Here is an 18,678-nt window from a genome sequence, read left to right on the forward strand (position 1 = left end):
GCGACCGCAAGGGGCGCTCTAAGCAGAGCTCAACGGGCGAGACCACGAGCAACGAGATGGGGGGAGCACGGGGACGAGACCATTGGGAAAAGAAGGGGGATTCCCGCTTTTTGTTTTGTTTAAATAATGATTGTTTTGGAATAAGAGCCAGCGCAAAGAATCCGAGAACCACGTGTGTTTTATTGAAGGTCACTACACGACGTCAACAGCATAAGGCAACAGGCGCCTGTCAGGGAGCGGGGACAGAGGCAGGGACACGCCAATACCTTTCCTATCGCCTACAGCACCTACAGGGAGGGGAGAGAACAGCTCGCCGAGCTCATCAGAGCGCTCAGAACGCCACAGCCCGATGCACCTTTTGTTTCTTGTGAGAAGAGTACAGGTTACATTGCCTGCAGCAAAGCCCAGCCCCAGGCACAGCTCAAACCTGGGTCCTGGGAGCTCTTTCTGTGGTCGTGTTGCAAGTGCAGCAGCTGTTTTGGCTACCGGACAGGAGAAGTTGTGGCCACAGGTGAAGTGCTTTGTCATCTGGACAGGGAAAGCTGCAGCAGGCACTAGCACTACACATTAACTATTAACTACAAGTCTCGAACTCATGCTGTACATCTGTGTGTCACCTACACAGAGTTGTAAACGTGATGCCTCGCCACTTTGAGACCCACTGCCGATCGGGGGCTGTGAGGTGTGAGCCCCCCCAGCACACCACGGCAGGTTCCTTGAGCTAAGGGAGATGTTTGGGGGTGCTGCACTGCCCCCCCAGAGAGCAGGCAGCCTCATCCTGCCCCTCCATGCAGAGGATTCACAGATCCAGGCTGGCAGAGCCATGGCACAAGCATCACGACACAGCCATGGCTGGCTGGTATTCAAGCCTTTCCCAGCACAGCACCATGTCAAAGCCCCTCAGAAATGTTTAACAAAGGTCAATGTCTGAAGTGGGAATGCTCTGCAAGGAAGAGCCATCTCACCTGACTGCACTAGCCATGAACTTATTGGTAATTCAGTCTCCTGGATACACAGCTCTTAATCACCCATTTTAGCTTGGACTGCAGCCAAATTACACCCCGGGTAAACGACCTTCTGTAGTGTGTGTAGTTAACATAGAATGAGTTTTCACCTTTACACCTCCCTCCTACCCGGCCTAACTGGAAAAACAAAGATTACAAACCCAAATCACCCCTGTAATTAGCAGAAATAATCTTAACTCTCCAGGTTTCATACCCCTATCGCTACAATCCCTAGCAACACAACAATTATCGAGCTGAAGTCTGCCAGGGAGCCTCTCTGGAGCATCCCTGCCTTTCCAGAGCGTTCCTTCCTCAGTCAAGAGCTGCAGCAGAACCTGAATTCCCTGCTTGCAGCACATCCTGCTGCCACTTCCAGCTGAGATGCAGCGGGCTGATGGCGAGCTTGGTTGCCAGTCAGAACCATGAACACTACAGTACACTATGTTTAAATTTTAAAGGCAAACTGATCAACTCCTTTGTGAAAACACATCTGCCACCTCGGGTAAGCAAGCTACATATGCCAGAGGGGTAGGGCTCTATGGCCCAGCCCCCACAGTTGAGGTATCCTATGAGGAAGCAGAAAACCAAAAGAAAAGATCGTGCTGCTGGCAGTAACTTGCCAGAATGCAGAAGGCAGGGACACTCCTTAAAATGTTTGGGGAGGGCATTGCTCTGTGTGAAAGAGTTGTTTATTATTGGGTATGGAACATCAGGTTTGTGGGCTGACATGGAGAAAAAAACAGTATGGGTTCTTTTCTGCTGATAAATCCAGATTCAGCCCTAATTATCTGCTGATAAAGCCAAATTCAGTGCAAACCTGGAGGGAGATCTTTTTCTGTGCTCTAACACATGCTGCAAGTTACTCTAGCCTGTGTCAGTGAGGGGAAGAGGATTGGTGGTTAGTGGGCACTACGACAAGGGGAGAGAGAACAAACCAGCCCAAACCACGGCAGCCTCAGGGCCCTCCTGGCGGCCGGCCTGGCCCGTGGCACACCCACACATCACAAAGGAGCTCTGGCAGAACCTTTCAGCAGGTGCTCTCTCAGGGTGCCAGCCCGTCCAGCCGGGAGCGAGCGCCGGGAGCCGCTACGGGAGCACAGGGCCGAGGCTGAGCTCCACGTGATGGGTGAGCCAGATCACCTCAGAGGTGTGGTCGCCCTCCTCGCTGGGCCGGATGGGAGCTGTGAGGTTTTTGAACTCGTGCTTCATCTTGAAACTCACGGTCACTTCGCCCTCTTCTTTCTGTGGGGTGACCTTGATGAAAACTCCCACCTTGTTGGCTTTTCTAAAGGCAATAACGCTGCAAGGCAGAACATGGAGGAACATTGGGTCAGCCAAGTTCTCAAAGCATTGTTCCAAGTGGAACAATGCTCTCAAAGGAACTCAAACTACACTGACACAGACAGAGGAGGGTGAATTACTCAAAGAGACAAGTTTTAAAGGGAGATGATTCCCACAGGACACTCACTCAGGGTCATCCTGGAAGTCTTGAGGCTCTGCCAGTTCATCATATTCTGCTGCAGCATCTTTGCCAGCCAGAATAAGCTCCTTGGGAGGAACTGCCACCTGAAACAGCATGGAGAAAAAGAAGCCTTTCAGCACTGATCACCAGCTACACTGCAAGCAGGACAGGGCTCTCCTCTTCTGAGGTCTGCTTCACTATGGTTTAAAGAAAAGTGATTCATCCTCAGCCTTTCTCTGCTCCAGAACCACATGATTACCACCCTGCCAGGAAAATAATAAACTTCTCCTTTGAGTTTTAGATATTAATGAACAGACACAATTTCAAAATACTTCATGAGCTGCTGTTTACATTGGTGACAGTCATTAACGCTCCAAGGAGGGAAATACAGCACAGTTGCTAAGGGTTGCAGGACACATGGAAAGTGTGGCCTGTGGAAGGACAAATGGGACTGGTAAACCCTGGAAGAGGCTTGAGCTTACACAGCAGGAGAGTACAATCAATACCTTGGCAGTGCTGTTGATGTTATCAGGGTCTCCCTCCTCACATTCCAGCAATGTGACATGTGTGACGTTCTCCACAGGATTAGTCAGAGTCAGAAGGACTTGGCTCTCCTGGAGAGATTCAGGAATCACAGTTTAAAAAGCAACTGTGCTAAAATTCATTGTTACTGTAAGCACCTCCATCTTCTCTGATCAACACATTCAAAAATTGCATCACATCCTCTCAATGGATGGACAGTGACTACCCCCTACCCATGAGAAAGGCACCAATGCCATGCAAAACTCCTCATATAAGAAATATGTATTTTGAGAGTGTCACTGAGATCTCAATTCTACACCTCTCATTCTTCAGACATCAGCAAGTGTTGGTGATGCCAGATGTCACACTGCACAGCAATCTACTGCTGCAGTGACAAGTACATGCAGTGTTACTCTGGCCACTCCCTTAAACCCTGTATCCTCTAAATGGAGTGAGTGGAGCCCTCAGGGAACAATCATCACACCATGCCATCTTCCAAAAGATTCTACATTCACAGCTCCTGGCTATGTCTCAGTCTAAGACATTTCTGGAAAAGCCACTGACCTTCATGTAGCGCAGGTTTGGAATAGACATGATTCTCACTTCAGGGATGTAGTTACTACAAAATAACAGAGCAAATGACTGTAAGGGACTGTGTTGCTGTCTATAAAGCTATTAGAGCTTTCCTAAAAAGAAAAATGAAGTGTCCCTTTGCTGTACAACCCTAATCCTACAAACCCCTGCTACAGTCTGGGGCTGGCACAGCATGCAGTGTTCTTGTCAAACTGCTGAAATCTTTACTAGATCAGCACATAAACCTATCACAGATAAGCTAAATATATTTAAAAAGCTGATTACATCATCCTAAGGGATGACACAATCCCAAAAGAGGTCAAAGGAAATTAAAATAGAGGGCATTAACTAAGCATGAACTGGTAGTTGTTGCCCCCAGCCCCCATTTGTTACTCACACAGCAACTAGCTGGATCTTGAATTTGATAGACGTTGGATTGAATTCCGGTTTGCTCAAGTTATGTTCACATTTCTAGAGAGAAAGGAATTTAAGTCAGCACCAAAAGACAGTGTGCAGTCACACACTGAAGAATCAGAGCCACGAGTACTGTGTTACTAGTCATGACATTACAGCCTCCAACACTGCACATAAATACTATCCAGGGTGCATGCAGCCATCAGTGTGTTCAACTATTGATACTCCAAAATGTCGTATCCAGCATTACCAGTGCAACCTTAGAAACACAAGACTTGGAACCAGTCCTGAAAATACCTGGACACTGACTGCAGCACAAATAACTGTAAGCCCTCTGACCTATGCTCCAGAATCCATTAAAAAAATGAAGCAGCTAGAAGTCTTAATCTCCTCACAGGCTACTCTTGAAATAAAGGGCCAGCCTGACATTACTTCTTTCTAAGAAAATATTCTGCGTTTGCAAAGTGTTCTGCATCTTAAATCTTACAAGAATATTGCTCCACTACTTTAGGAACTAGATAAATAAATATCCTTGTGTGACTGAGCAAATAAATCACATAGTAAAGGCCATGCAGAAAGCCAACAGCAGAACTTGGATTTAACTCTTGCCTGTCTTCATTTCCCAGGTCTCTGCTTTGCTTCTCTGAAATACCCTCTTCCTGTCACACTCTAGTGACATCTTCAGTATTCTGCATTGACTCTCCCTAATATTTTGTTTGTTGACTTTCATCTTTAGTAACAGCAGAAAAAATTTTATTTCAACTGTACTGTCAGTCTTCTTTGACTCCCTGGCTAGGCAGGGCACTAGCACAAACCACCTTTGTATCTTTATGCATCTTTGACAGTGTTGTCCCCCTTTCACAAGTGTCCTCACACCAGAGATGTGACAGCCTCCCTCGCCCCCTTAGTGCTCTTGCCACTAACTTGGCAGAGAACTTTCAACAACCAGGAGCATTTGAGCCATTTCCTTTAAGAGAGAAACACACAGCCCATTTCCCAGCACCCGAGTCCTGATAGCCTGGAAAAGGCACTTTTTGAATTCACTCTGGATTGAATTCCCTACCCGGCAGCGCAGTGAGCGTTTGATCAGGAGGTGCTTGTGACGTGGGTAGAGCTGGGAAGCACAGATGGGCTGGAAGTCAGGCTGCAGCAGGCGCTGGCGCAGAGTCGTCACTGGGAGCACAGCAGAAAGCAAGACAAAGAAATGTTTCAGGAACTGAAACTCCAGCTGGGTTCTACATATGCACCTTACACTATGTGGAGACCTGCCACCATCTCTAAGACACCTAATTTCACCTGCACCCCGTAATTCAGAAGCCACTGGCAACTATCACATTTCTAGAAATAAATAGAAAGGCAAAAGCTGAATAAAGAGCTGCCCTAACTGGGCACAGTAACATGAGAAAAACATCAATGCTAGTCCAGGAGAAACAAGGGACCCACATCTTTCTTCAAAGCTGAGCTGGGATGGAAACAAGAGTTTTGGAATTGTCTAAAACATGGTTCTTTCTCTCACCACAGCAAATGAGTTTTGCAGCTTTGTTACCCTCACAGCTGGGTGCTGCATGAGTACAATACACAGCTTCTTAGCAAGGAGTTTGCATAACTCAGACTCACATGTAGAATTAGAGAAAACATAGTTCCCAAAGCAAGAAACTCCCAGCAGCCAAAGCCTCCCATGGATTTCTCTCAAAATGCAGGCTCCTCACTGTTCCAGTGCCTAAGAGGCAAGTGAGCCTTTCCCTGTGGGGAACCAGGAAAGTTGTCTTCTTCACCAGCATCAAACTCACAATGCCAACAGCCTCACAAGAAAAGGAGACCAAGATCTACCCTCTTCCGTAAACTTTTCATGAATTAATTGATACTGGCAGACTTTGTAGGCCTGCAGAACTACCAACAACAAACGTTGGACTTGGAGCCATGTCAGCCAGAATCCCGCATCACTCCTGTACCTGCTGGTTTATCCTGTTTACACCAAGTCTTACTGATCAATTTACAGTATTTGTGGATTAAATTTATGAGTCAGCTAAAGAACTGCCAAGTGTACACAGGCTGTTCCAAGCTGATGTCAAAGCAATGCGCAATTGTTACTCAACAGCCAACTTTTGGTTCCGGCTCCCCAGCAGCTGCTATTTCCTTATTTCCTGCTATTATTTGAAAAAGGACATTAGCTTTTTTTCTCCATCCAAAAGTTGATGCTTCACACACACAGAAATTAAGGCCAGCAAGAAAATTAAATAACCCTTCAGGCCTTCTGGCTCTGAGCTTTCCATGTTGCACATGGAAAGGCTGAGGCTGCATTCAAAGTTACCATTTTAAAAGTCACGTATTTCCCAGGATTTCAATCCCAGCACAAAAATGACCAGAAACTTGGGTCATGAGGAACATCACAAGCTTTTAGGCAATGCCCATGTTACAAAATGTAAGGTCAAAAAGAGACAGAATACTAAGGTTTTACCTTCTGTCAGATTGATTGGTCTTGTGTAGTAATCCTCAGGAAGAGGCTCCACTTCTTCCACAGCATCAGCTGGCTCGATCTTGATCTCCTTCTGGTCTTCTCCTTCTTTCAGTCTAAGGCAAAATAAAGGACAACTCAGTCATGAAATAGGGCACGTGCACTCTGACAGCAACAGCAGTACCTGCATTATAGGACAGAAGGCAGAGAGAGCTGAGATTGCACAACAATAATTGCAACAAGGGTGTGAGCAGTCACTTGTTCCTCTTGAGAGAAAGCAGAACACCTGGAGCTGCTGCAGAGAGATGCCCAAGGATTTGATACCTCTGCAGTGTTTGAAAGGAGAAATCTCCTCTCACTGCTATCTGCTAATTATCTATCCTCTTTCTAGAGTAGCTTTACTCCTCTCTTGGCTGCACCTCCAATCCTCCCTCCAGAGGTAACCCCAACCCTGAGACTCACGAGAGTCCAGCGAGGGCACTGATGGGCGCTCCGGGCCTCTGGCGCTGCAGCCTCGTTCCAAGGCCGTATTTGTCCTACAAGGAAAAAAGGAATTGTCACTCTCAGGTCTGAGTTCTGATGGGACAAAAAGACCTGCTGCAAACTCATCCTTTGAGCTGCATGACAAGCATGGGGGTACAAGCAAAGAAAAGCAAAAAGGAGAAGGTATTCAGTGATTCCTAAGATACATTTTTCTGCTTAAACTGTTAGCAAGGAGAAAACAACTCCCACTGCACTGCAGATGGGGAAAGACAGATGTGTTTGGCTACTGCTTATAATGCTTTCTACTCCTTCTTCGAATCACCAGCCTGCACTACTGACACATTTTCCCTGGATATTCTCTTCAGAGCAACTCTATGTCAAGTAGTTTAGAATGAGAGCTCAGCTGCCAAGAAAAGTGGGTTGATGTGGTTATGCATCCGTCTGAAAGGCGCTGTTGCATGACTTAAAGCAGCTGAAAGGTTCAAACTCCTATAAGCCTTGTAACCTACAAGTCTCTCTCACCAGAAATAGCTAAGCTACTCCTCAGCTTTCTACAGCTCTCCTGAGCTGTAGCCAGGATGCTTGGAGGCAGATATTTTCCTTCTGGGCAGGGCTGAAAACCTGAATTCTCACCAAATGAGAAATGTGAGCATCAGCCTGCTCTGGTGATTTTTCAAGGATGAGATGATTAATGTTAGTGGCACTTGCCTTGGCCAAGCAGGCAGCTGTGTCTCAGCCAAGCTTGGTGAAAGACTGTTTTTCAGGTGTACATTATTTACTCAAAAACACTGCCCTGTTTCTAAACTAACACACAATATTTTTTGTAACAAATGTCACCCTCTGAATAGTTAGGCTTCACCTGTGTTTGTTCTAGGCACACCTAAGCCAGAGGCCCTGAGGCAGGGTGTAGGATCTGTTACTCCCCTTCAGTTGGTACCATGAGAGCTTTAACACCAGCAGAAACTGTGAAAAGACTTACCACTACGTGTATAGTGTGTTGCTGTGGAGAGCCCCCAAAATAGCAGCAGGTAGCAACGGAGACAAAAAATGCAGCCATAAGACACAAGCAAGAGCACAGAGCAAGCACAATTCATTGAAGTAGCAAGCATATGCAGTCACCCAGCTAAACAAAGTGAGCATTTACCTGCCAGGTACAATAAACAAGTCATTCAAGCCACAACCAAGTCTAAAGGTTAGTTTCAGTAGAGATTTCATGCAAGGAAGTGTCAGATGATGCTGATCTATCTGTCACTGAGCTGTGGGATTGACTGTCCTGAGAAAGAGCTGCCACTGGCACTGTGTGGCAGCAATTGCACTGCACGTCACTGCTGGAGAACCTATTCCTTGGCATGGCAAGTATAAACCCTTCTGGCACTGCTGGGGAGGACTATCAGAGAGAATGGCAATGTAATACACAGTAATGAGTGTAAAAGTATTCATCCCCAAAGCAAGTCTCATTTTCTTCGTGTTGTCCTCCATTAGGCAAAGCTGGGCAGCCCTACTGTGCTACCAACTACCTAATTCTCCAGGCTGAGGCTGTTGTGGATCACTTTTCCTGCTCTGAGAGGATGGCACAAGCAGCTCACCGAGAAGGCCAGCGGAACGTAATTGCGGCGTCGCACCAGCTTCTTCCTGTCCCGCTCGATCTTCTCCTTCTGAGCCAGCTGCTGGTAGTACTCAACCAGTTTGTTAATCTGGAGGGAGGAAAAGAAACAGGGAGCACTGTCACCTCAGCTGCACCACTGGCTTGTGAACTAGCTGGGGTTCTTGCTACTTGTCACTGGTACCTGCTGTACTGTGCAGGATGTACTTCAAGAAGCCTGTGTACCTTAACATGTTTTAACCCATGCTGTGGGTGACAAACCAACCCTCCCTTGGGAATGAGGTGTGCTAGAGGGCAGTGTCCAATTCCCACTTTGCAACTGAGCAACTGAGAATTTGCTCATGAATTTGCCATGACTGCAGAGAGTAATGTCATGTGGCCAACTCTGAGCAATTTGGACTGGCAGAGCAAACAACATCTTTAGCATCTTTCCCCCCTCCTCAGGACTGGTCACATTTAGATTGGAGTGGGTAACAGGGAAGGGTGTTAAAGGTGTAGTTGTGTTTTCCAGATCCTGGACACACTTTTGATTGGAAAACAGCTTTTTTTCACATACATACACAGCACATTCACCTTAACAGCACCATTAGATAGGTTGGTTTCAACTGAGCTTCTTCTCAAAAAGAGATTTTATACCGCGATATCCTCAGGGGAGCCTCTAAGAGGCCTTCCCTCCATTGAATTCAGTCAAGGTGCAGATTAGGAACTGGAACTGGTATCTGAAGGATTATATAGATGCAGAAAAAGTGATTGAGAGGGCCTGACACTCTAACAGTTCTTTCTGGCTGATGCATTTCAGCCCAAGCACAGCGTTCCTGCTCACTCACCCTCTGTGTGTGAGGATTCTCCGGCTCCTGCCAGCCACCACTTGCTGCACAAGAGAAGAGAAAAAGCAAAGTCCACAGGAGGTTTTTCCAGATGCCACACAGAAATCACACCCAACACTCAACTATCTTGGTGTTATTTAAAATATGACATTCCCTATTTTTGCTACACCTATCATTGTAATTGTTTAAGTTGATGTCTATACAAATATATGCCTCTGAAAGTGTTGCACAGGCAGGTTTGGAATGAAGGAGCTCTGACAGCTTTTATATTGTGTTTTTAAACAAATGTTGCCAGAGAGATACTCAGGGCAGCACCCAGGAGTGACTTCAGCAGCAGGTACATGTGTTTATATATGTGTCTCTCATTACTGGCTGCTGCTGTCTCTGCATCCTCAGCTCCATTTTCAGTCACATCAACACTAGAAGCCAGAGAATCTATTTGGCCTACTCAACCCCGTTTCTGGAGTCTGACAGATATTTTCTGTACATCTCACATACCAAAAAAAATAGATGAAAGCTTTGTTCTAGTGCTCTTGTGAAGAGAAAAGTCAAGTTCAAACACTGACTAGCAACTCTGAAATAAATCTAAGTGAACAAAAGTGATGGAAAATAAATTAGATGTTTATGCTGTCAGACTGAGCAGCTTCAAAGACTGTGAAAGCACACAAACAAGATCTCAGCTGTGGGGAGAGGGCACTGACTAAAACAGTCTGACAGTTTTCTCACTAGTCAGGTAACACAGGCACGGAAGTGGGTCACATATTCCACTAACTCTGCTCAACTCTTCAGAGGAGTCTTCAACAACAAAGAGTTTTCTTGTGAATTTCCATCTACAACTCCAATCCTAGACAGATACCGAGTCTATACAGTCAGGAACTAACTGGATTATCTGTTACCCTCAAACCCCAAACTGGGCTGGTGCTGTAACTCAGTTTTGTGTCCTTTAACTGTCCCTTACCCACAGACTTGTCTGCCATGCCCACGTCGCGGGAGGTCCAGCGGCAGAAGCCGCAGGCCAGGTAATAGGCTTTCTTCATGGTGGTCTTGGCAGGGTCGTCGGGCAGCGGCGCGGGGATGCTGGTGGCCCGTGTGGACAGGGTGTGCATGCAGCAGGGGCAGTCAAAGCAGTTGGCACACCTGCAGACAGCAAGGCAGGGCTCTGAGAAGGGTCCCAGGCTGAGAGAAACGCTCCCAACAACCACATCAGCACTGAACCAGCAGATCATTGACTCCCAGGGAACAGCACTAGGGATAACGGGCAGCAGAGCTGTCACAGGAACTTGGGGGATTCAGAGTCAGTGTAAGAGCAGCAACAGTGAGAAACATAATGTGATACTAAAAACCCTCTGCATTATGAGCCCAGGTCATTTAAAAAACCCCAAAAGTCATGAACAGCACATGATACAATATGGAAAGACACTTATTCTCCAAAACAGACTCAAACATAACAAGCAGACATAAATTTTGAAGAGCTTCAGACAGACATGAGAGGGGACTGTTTCAAATAGGGAGCCTTGATGAAAAAAAACCAAATCAAAGCAACTTCACCTGTTCTTCTTGAGCTTGGCTTCAGCTGAAGGCATGTTTTCCAGGCAGCTGGGGCAGTAGTGAGAGTCCACCTGAAGAAGACACGGTCACATCACACACGTTACCTGGCACACCTTTGTGCAAAAAGCTCCAGAGTGCCACATGATCCAACAAGGATTCGTGTCTTGCAACAGCAGGGTGAAGACAGAGAAGGCCTGGGATATTTTTTGGTATGCAAAATCTTAGCCCATCTCGGCCAGATTTTGATCTTTAATAACATAAATTATAAGGTTTCTTAAGTCAGAGTGGATTAAACTACTCCGCCTTGTAAAAGGGAAAAGATCAGCTGGTTGCTGACCTTTGGCAGTTAGCAGAATCTCATTTTTCAGCTTGAACAACACTTTTAACATTTTATTTTCTATTTAGAACTATATTTATTCTGTCCTCGCTGTTACACTGGTCAGATACATGCATATTTCAGAAGATGCTTTGTTTCTCTCTGCTGTTACAGTGATTTTGCCAATTGAAACAACAGCAGCAAGACTGGGGGCCCCCTTCTTGAAGAGCAATTCAAACTGATTATTAAGCACAGTCACGCACAATGACTACACTGCTCACACCGCAGTGAATTCATGATGGATACAGCCAGGTCACAAATCCACTCTTCAGAGGCCTTAACATTTCCTTAAAGATGCCTCTTCTGAGATCTCGGCTGCACAGTCATTCTTTCAAGGCTTTCCAAATCTATCACTATTTTTTAATTCGACCAGGCTTCCACAAAACCAGTCTCGGCGATTTTAATATGACAATTTATGAAGCCAACCCCTCCCTCGCCCCAGCAAAAATCGTAGCGTATAACGAGGAGGGGAGTGGGTCTGGGGCGAGGGGGGGGGGGGGGGGGGACAGTCCTTGTCCATCCACGGCCGGGCCCAGTGGGGATGGGCGTGGAAGGGGAGGTCTTGACCCAATGCTCGGGTCCTGCCAAGGGGTGAGAGGTTCCCGCGGGCCCGGTCGGGCCCCACCGAGGTTTGGGGGGTCCCCGCTACCTCGGCCGGGGCCTTTTAGGGGGGCACATCCCCCATGAGGGGAAGCCTCCCCTGTGCGCTCGCCCCAGCCAATCACAGCCCGAGCTCCGCTGACGGACAGCAGCGCACAGCCAATCCAACGCGAAGCACCGCCCCATTCATCACTCGCGGCCAATCCCCGGGCTCCGTGCAGCGCCGCGCCCACCCGCCAGCCGCGCCAGCAACCAGTAACAAAGCAGAGAGAGAATGAGTGGCGGGAGAGCGACCCAATCGCTGCGCGCAGAGAGAGCACCGTCCCGCCCGGTCCCGCCCAGTCCCGCCCGGTGCGCGGGTGCGGCGCGGCCGGTCCGCCGTTACCTCGTGCGAGACGCACTCGAGCGAGCGGAGCTCGCTGCAGTAGCGGCAGAAGTACAGCTGCGGCAGCGGCGCCCGCAGCTCCTTCTCGCCGCGCACCAGGTACAGCACCCGCTCCGACTGCAGCAGCGACGCCATCTTGGGAGCGGGCGGGCTCGGCCGCGCCGCCGCCGCCTGACGCCACCGAGCCGTCGTGTGACGTCACCACGCCGGCGCGACCACGTGACCCCGCGGGGCGAGCAGGGGGCGTGGCCGGGCCCTCAGTGTCCCCCAGAGCCGCCCTGGGCCACCCGTGCCACGGGCAGGGACACTGCGTGCATCCCGGAGCGTCCAGCCGGGCCTTGGACACTGACAGCGGTGGGGCAGCCACAGCTGGTCTGTGCCAGTGCCGCACCACCCTCCCTGAGAAGGATTTCTTCCCAGTATCCCATCTAGCCATGCTCTCTGGCAGTGGGAAGCAGTTCCATCTTATCCTGTCGCTCCAAGCCCTTGTCCCCAGTCCCTCTCCAGCTCTCTTAGAGCCCCTTTAGGCACTGGAAGGGGCTCTGAGTTCTCTTGGAGCCATGCCTTCTCCAGGTGAACATCCCCAATTTTCCCAGCCTGGCTCCAGGGCAGAGGGGTTCCAAACATCTCCGTGGCCTCCTCTGGAGTCACCCCTGCGGCTCCGTGTCCTTCTTACACTGAGGGCCCAGAGCTGGACACAGCTCCAGGTGGGTCTTGTGAAATACAAAGTTGTGTTTTGTGTCAGGAAAATAAAAAGAATCTGTGTAATTGTAATTGTAGAACATGGCCATGGGACAGTTATAAAGATGAGTTCTAATAAACAACTGAAGAAAGCGTGGGAGGAAGTTTTTGAATAAATCTTTTGCTTGCAATTACCTATTATAAATCTCAAGCAATTCTGTAATAAGAGTCTTTGAATTATAACTTTAGAAGCTTGTTTTGTATTAAAGAATTTTTAGAATTCTAGTTTTAGAATGTAAAAAGGCTTTTAGACAAAAGAAGGAAAAAGAAGGGAACCCAGGCCTTTCACAGAAGGTGGGAAAACATCCTAGAAAGAAATACTTAAGTTCGCTGATTTATGGTTCCTGAAAAAGGAAAACTGAACATTATCAAAGATTGATAGATCTAGAAAATAGAAGCTGGACCCCACATCTAGAAGCTGGACCCCACCACCTGGAAAACATATCCTGGAAATACATCCTGGAATATTGAAATTTAAAATAGACCACAATAGGTATTGAATAATGATGTTAAATATTGGAAATAGAAACTGCTGAGAAAGCTTATGAATATGTATAAATATAGCAAATGAAATACCAGCAAGTCCAGCAATCAGTGTGCAGTCAGAAGGGAAAATCCTTCCACTGTACCCAGCGCTGTCTCTGCTCACACTTTACCATGCTAATTAATTAATTATTAAATTGCTGCTTGATATATTAGCCATGTCAAGCGTCTCATTTTTAACAGTCTCACCAGAGCAGAGCAGAGGAGGGGATCTTTTCACAGCCCACTGTTTTCTCTTCAATCTCATGTCCACTGAGACAGGATCCTGACAGGAATGAACATTCCCATGCCGTGGGATCAGCAGGAAAGCACGAGGTCCGTGGATGCTGTGCTGTGTGCGGAGGGCAGAGCTCACACCAGCAGCCACATGCAGTTTTCTGCTGGACACCCCAAACAAGCACCAGTGCCAGCCTGGCCTGTGGCCTGAATCCCCCATCCTCACCCTGGTATCCACCCCACACAGTGCCTGCAGTCAGTCCCTGCCCTCTGCCTGCTGCTTGCAGCTCCACAGGAAACCCCTGCCCATGAGGATCTGCACTGATCTCGATTAAAAAACCCCCATGCTTTTTATCTGCCTGCAGCAGCTGGAGGGAGCACTGCTGGGAAGGCAGGGAGGAGGTTTGAGGCAGAGCTGCGTGTCCAGGGGCTGCCTGGAGGCCAGGGGTGTCTTGAGAGCACGCCGTAGGGCTCTCCACCACCAGAAATCCAACCGGTTTCCCTGGGAAAAGGCAGGAGCAAAAGGTGCAGTGTGTGGCTCCCACCATGACAGAGCCTGAGTTTCTGTCCCAGAAGGAAAGTCGGAGCATCCCGTCTTGCTTTTGCCAGTCAGCATTACCAGTGGAGTGGAATATTCCACTGGGCAGCAGAAATACTGTTCCCAGCCGGCGGGCTGAGGTCTGTCCCCTCCCTGGCGATGCTCTCTGCCCGTGTCTCTGTAAATCACCCTGCCCGAATCCCTGGGGAGTGCGGGCACCTCCATACGGGCGGCTGTGGAGGCTCTGCGTGGTCTTGCCCTGGGTCTTGGGGGCAAGTGGGTGCCTGTGAGCCCTGCTGAGGCAGGACGGGGTAGGGAGGATCCCTTTTTAAGGACCGTGAAGTGAAATGTCCCCACGGTCCCTCCCTGAGACCCTCGGGTTCAGCTCCAGATGGTCTCCCCCAGTGGAGCCCCATTCTGGGTGGGATGAGATGGAGTGTGGTTTTATTTTATCCTGGTGTAGAAAAAAACGTCTTGCCGTGCCTTGCCTTTCCTTTCTTCTCCTTCCTTCTATCCCCTTCCCCTTCTTCTCCTCCCCTGCCGTCCCCCGCGGGCCGGGCCGGGCCGGGCGGGGCCAGGCGGAGTCTTTCCCGCCCGGCGGGAGTCTCTCTCTCCCGCCGGGATCCGCCGCTGCTGTCGCTTCCCGCAGAAGCTGGAGCAGGAGCCGCATTCGGAGTGGGTGCCGGAGCCTGGCAGCGCCGCAGGTAAGGGGATGCGGGCAGGTAGGACGGGAAGGGCACAGACAGGGCACGGGCAGGGCACGGGCAGGGCAGGCAGGGCACGGACAGGACACAGGCAGGGCACAGACAGCTGCCGCCTCTCCCCCATGGCATCGTGTCCCCCACCCCCGAGGTGCCGGGGCAGGACGGGGGCACAGCCGCGGTCCCCGTGGAGGGGGGTCCCCGCTCCCCGGCCCCTCCGTCCCCTTCAGCTGATGGATAACTCCGTGACTCAGCACCAGGTGCGGGTGGGGGACACACACGGGGGTCCCCAGAAACGAGGGGGCTCCTGGCTGACCTGACCCCGCGGTTTCCCCACGTGAGGATACACCGGTGAATGACCAGCGGGACACCCGGTTGTGGCTTTCCTGTATCAGCTCCTGTAACAAGCAGTAGCAATTAATAGGGAAGTTTTCCCCTGGGCTTTTATCCAGTGCCTTCAAAGCATGCTATAAATCCTGGAGGTAATGGAAGGAGCTTTTAACAAAGGCTCTCGAAGGAATGCAAAGTGAAAGCTGGACCTGGCCACAGAAGTGTCCCTGGAGAGAGAGCAGCAGGGGACTGGGGGGGGACTCCAGCTATGGGAGGGATGGAGAGGGCTGCCCCACCACCCCTCTGCCTTTTCCTTGCAGGATGGACCTCCCTCACCTCATGAGTCCTACCGACCTGCCCAAGCACATCCTGGATATCTGGGTCATCGTCCTGATCATCCTGGCCACCGTCCTCATCATGACAGCGCTGGTGCTGTGCCCGGCCACTGCAGTCATCATCTACCGAATACGAACACACCCCACTCGCAACGGCATCGTGTGAGGCACGGGTGGGGGACGGCCACCTCGCTGGGCTGGGGGCCACAGCCATGGCACCCTGTGCCAGGGACCTTGATGGGGCACCCTGAGAGCTGGAGCCTGGGCAGGAACTGGGTGGGCCAGCACCCAGACCTGCTCCTGTACCTGGCTCTCACCGGGTACCCACTGCTCATTTTGCCCACGGAGTTCACAGGGACTGTGGGGGAAATGACAGCACGGGCGGCAGTGGGGAGAGATGTGACTTTGCAGACATGTCCAGCTGGAAATATCTCTGTCCTGTGAGGGAAGCAGGCTGGTCTCACTTTCACTGGCGACACCATCTCTTCCTGGGCAAGCAGCAAGGAGCAAGCCTGACAAAGTTATTTCTTCTTTGGAGTCCCAGCTGTCAAGGTTGTTGGGGAAAAAACAGTCAAAGCAAGATGGATGTGGCTTCTTGTTGTGCATTTAGGACTTGGCTAAAAGCATCAATGACAGAACTTGTGCTGGCTGCACAGCAGACGTGCAGCTGGCACTGGCTTCTCCTCTATCCATTATCTGCTGAAATGGTAGGAAAATCCTGCAGGGCTCTTGGTTCCTCTGGGTCTTGTGGAGCAGAGGAGTGTGTTCAGTTCCTACCAGCCCTCCTGTCTGCACACTCCCCACACCTGATAGTGAGAGCTCTCACTGTTTGCCCAGCACACCAGCCCTGCTGGGAGTCTGTGCATGCCTCACCTCAGCAGGTAAAGCGAGAGGAGCGGGTTTGTGCCCAGCCACTGGCAAGGGATCATATAAGCTCCTGTATTGCCCTTTGTTATGAAATAAATGGACTTTATCCTTCATGTGAGTGTGTCGTGCAGCTCTGTCCACACTCTGGTGGTGCCTGGCTTTGCAGGATCTGGGACACTTGGCAGCTTCTCCAGAAACCCTCCCTGCTCTGACCTCCTCTGCCTTGCCTCAAGGTCCCTGAGGTTCTGTCCAGCCTTGGAGCCCAGCAGGAAGCTCACTGCCAGCCCAACCCCACGATCCAGGAGGGCAAACCTCAGTCTGGACACAGTGGGTGGGAAGGATCCCTCAGGACTTTGTGACAGTGGTTGTGGTTGTTATTCTCACACTCCAGCACCTCTTCCCTCTCACAGCCTCGTGTCGGGTCAGTGTGGCAGGAGCCCTGGGGCTGAAACCACATCTTGGTGACTCACAGCAAGAAAGGTCACAAAACTGACAGGATGAATCAGGCAAGGATGTGGGGAAACAGTACGGTGATGCTGGTGGGAATTGTTTAAATCCCATTTTTTGTGCTGAAAAGAGCAAACAGCCCTGCAGTGTTGGAAACCCTGTGTGCCATCCCTGTGTGGCTTGACCACAACAGCCAGATTGGGGTTTGCATTGGGTGGTGGGGCCAGAGGGGCAGGAGATTCCCAGGGAAGCAGGACCTTGGGCAAACACCTCCTGCCTTGGGGAGGGAGCCCACAGGGATTCAGACCCTGGGGAGCAGAACTGCCTGCACTGGAGCCACTGGCTGTGATTGTGCTGGGAGGGAGGAGACATTTATTCCTTGCCCAGCCAAAAAACATATTTCTATTTTGAGCTGTCAACTCTCTCTTCCCCTCTCGAGTTGCAGAGTTTGAGGCAAATAACCGGAGTTATTTTCCTGTTTTTCTTCCTCTCTCCCTCCCTTGCTGGCACAACGCAGCGGCATCTGGAGGAAATTACAGATGTGCAGGGTGGGAGCAGCCCTGGCTCTGCTTTCCCCCGAGCTCCACCCCAGCATTGCTTCCCTGGGGGCACTGTGGGGATGGCCAGCAGCACCAGGAATAAAAGCTGAGCAGCTTTGCTATGAGAGAAATAGGGGAGAAGCCACAGACACTGGAGTGGTTTGGGAAGGGAGCCTGGTTTGGAGCAAAACACGAGGAAATGCATGGAACACCTCCCCCCATCCATGCAACCATACATGATGGCTGTTCCCACCTCTGCATTCCCCTTGTCAAGAGCAGCTGAGGGAAGTGAGAGATTTCCTTTCATGGTATAAATTTTCTGGGAAGTCTCAAACCCATGGCAAACATTTCCAGGAAGACCTTGGAAAGACAGGTTTGCTCCTAACAACAACAAATATGGAGCTAAATGACAGCAGTGGTAAGGCAGGGAGAAGCCACTACATTTTTTAAAGCATTAGGATGGCAGAGAATGGATTTAAACTGGATTTCCAACACTGTCAAGTTGGAAATTCCTCCTCCAGGATGGAGCAAGATAACCAAACCCCCCTGTGGCCCTGGCTTCAGTGCCTGAACAGTGCTAGAGTTTGGAGGCAGTGTTTGCATGGAGTTTTGCCAAGGAAAAATGCCTTTCTGTTGAGAAGCGGGTCCTGCTCGGGTGACGTTGTAGCAGGCAGGGTGATGTGGGCACTGGAGTGAGTCAGCACCCACTGGGATGCTCCCCTGGAGGTGCTGGCGTGTGGCAGGAGCTGGCTGCTGGCCCATGGGGGCTGCTGCTGGGGGAGGCAGATGGGGCAGTCCCAGAAGGGAGAAGGCAGGATGCTGGCTCTCACCTCACCTCTGGGCAGCCTCCCTTTGCAGGGGGAAGGGGGGATAATGGGCCAGGGGCATTTCTACAGCGAGCAAATCTTCCCCTGGAAAAGGAAGGGATGGCAGTGCTGGAGGGGGCAGAGCACATAGCCTGGGGGCTGTGGGGGCACTTGGGAAGGGGGACCCCCACTCCAAAGGGTGCTGGGCACCATGCCCTGCAAGGAGGCTGCTGCTGAAGCAGGGCAGTGTGTGGGAGCACACGGGCTGGGGCAGAGCAGTGAGGGCTGGCCGAGCTGCAGGCTGGCAGCCTGGGGAAGCCTGGTGCTCAAAGACCTGGGGCCTCTCGCCTGGCAGAGCTTGTT

At 50.4% G+C, this 18,678-nt stretch overlaps 2 protein-coding genes across 2 annotated transcripts; one reads left to right on the plus strand and one right to left on the minus strand.

Annotated features, from left to right (window-relative positions):
• Positions 1-160: 160 nt before the first annotated feature.
• DCTN4 (dynactin subunit 4) lies at positions 161-12,461 on the minus strand. The gene is made up of 13 exons (XM_063413936.1): positions 12,253-12,461; positions 10,892-10,962; positions 10,302-10,480; positions 9,344-9,387; positions 8,500-8,607; positions 6,893-6,966; positions 6,434-6,546; positions 5,039-5,148; positions 3,959-4,032; positions 3,553-3,607; positions 2,973-3,080; positions 2,473-2,570; positions 161-2,304 (listed from the first exon to the last, which is right to left on the minus strand). The coding sequence occupies exons 1-13, from the start codon at positions 12,385-12,387 to the stop codon at positions 2,091-2,093; spliced, it is 1,383 nt and encodes a 460-aa protein (XP_063270006.1). The 5' UTR covers positions 12,388-12,461; the 3' UTR covers positions 161-2,090.
• Positions 12,462-14,834: 2,373 nt separating this feature from the next.
• SMIM3 (small integral membrane protein 3) lies at positions 14,835-16,636 on the plus strand. The gene is made up of 2 exons (XM_063413938.1): positions 14,835-14,994; positions 15,642-16,636. Exon 2 carries the CDS (start codon positions 15,643-15,645, stop codon positions 15,820-15,822), a length of 180 nt encoding a protein of 59 aa, XP_063270008.1. The 5' UTR covers positions 14,835-14,994; position 15,642; the 3' UTR covers positions 15,823-16,636.
• The last annotated feature ends 2,042 nt before the right edge of the window (positions 16,637-18,678 follow it).

The sequence above is a fragment of the Prinia subflava genome, chromosome 16 (genome assembly GCF_021018805.1).
Source record: "Prinia subflava isolate CZ2003 ecotype Zambia chromosome 16, Cam_Psub_1.2, whole genome shotgun sequence".
Classification (NCBI taxonomy): Eukaryota; Metazoa; Chordata; class Aves; order Passeriformes; family Cisticolidae; genus Prinia; species Prinia subflava.

Excerpts from the sequence above, each read along its gene's own strand:
- DCTN4 (XM_063413936.1), bottom strand. The coding sequence starts at position 12,387 with ATGGCGTCGCTGCTGCAGTCGGAGCGGGTGCTGTACCTGGTGCGCGGC. Across the intron at positions 8,608-9,343 it reads AGAATCCTCACACACAGAGG|ATTAACAAACTGGTTGAGTA; the intron begins GTGAGTGAGCAG and ends TCCTCCCTCCAG. Across the intron at positions 4,033-5,038 it reads AACGCTCACTGCGCTGCCGG|AAATGTGAACATAACTTGAG; the intron begins GTAGGGAATTCA and ends CTTTCTCTCTAG.
- SMIM3 (XM_063413938.1), top strand. The coding sequence starts at position 15,643 with ATGGACCTCCCTCACCTCATGAGTCCTACCGACCTGCCCAAGCACATC.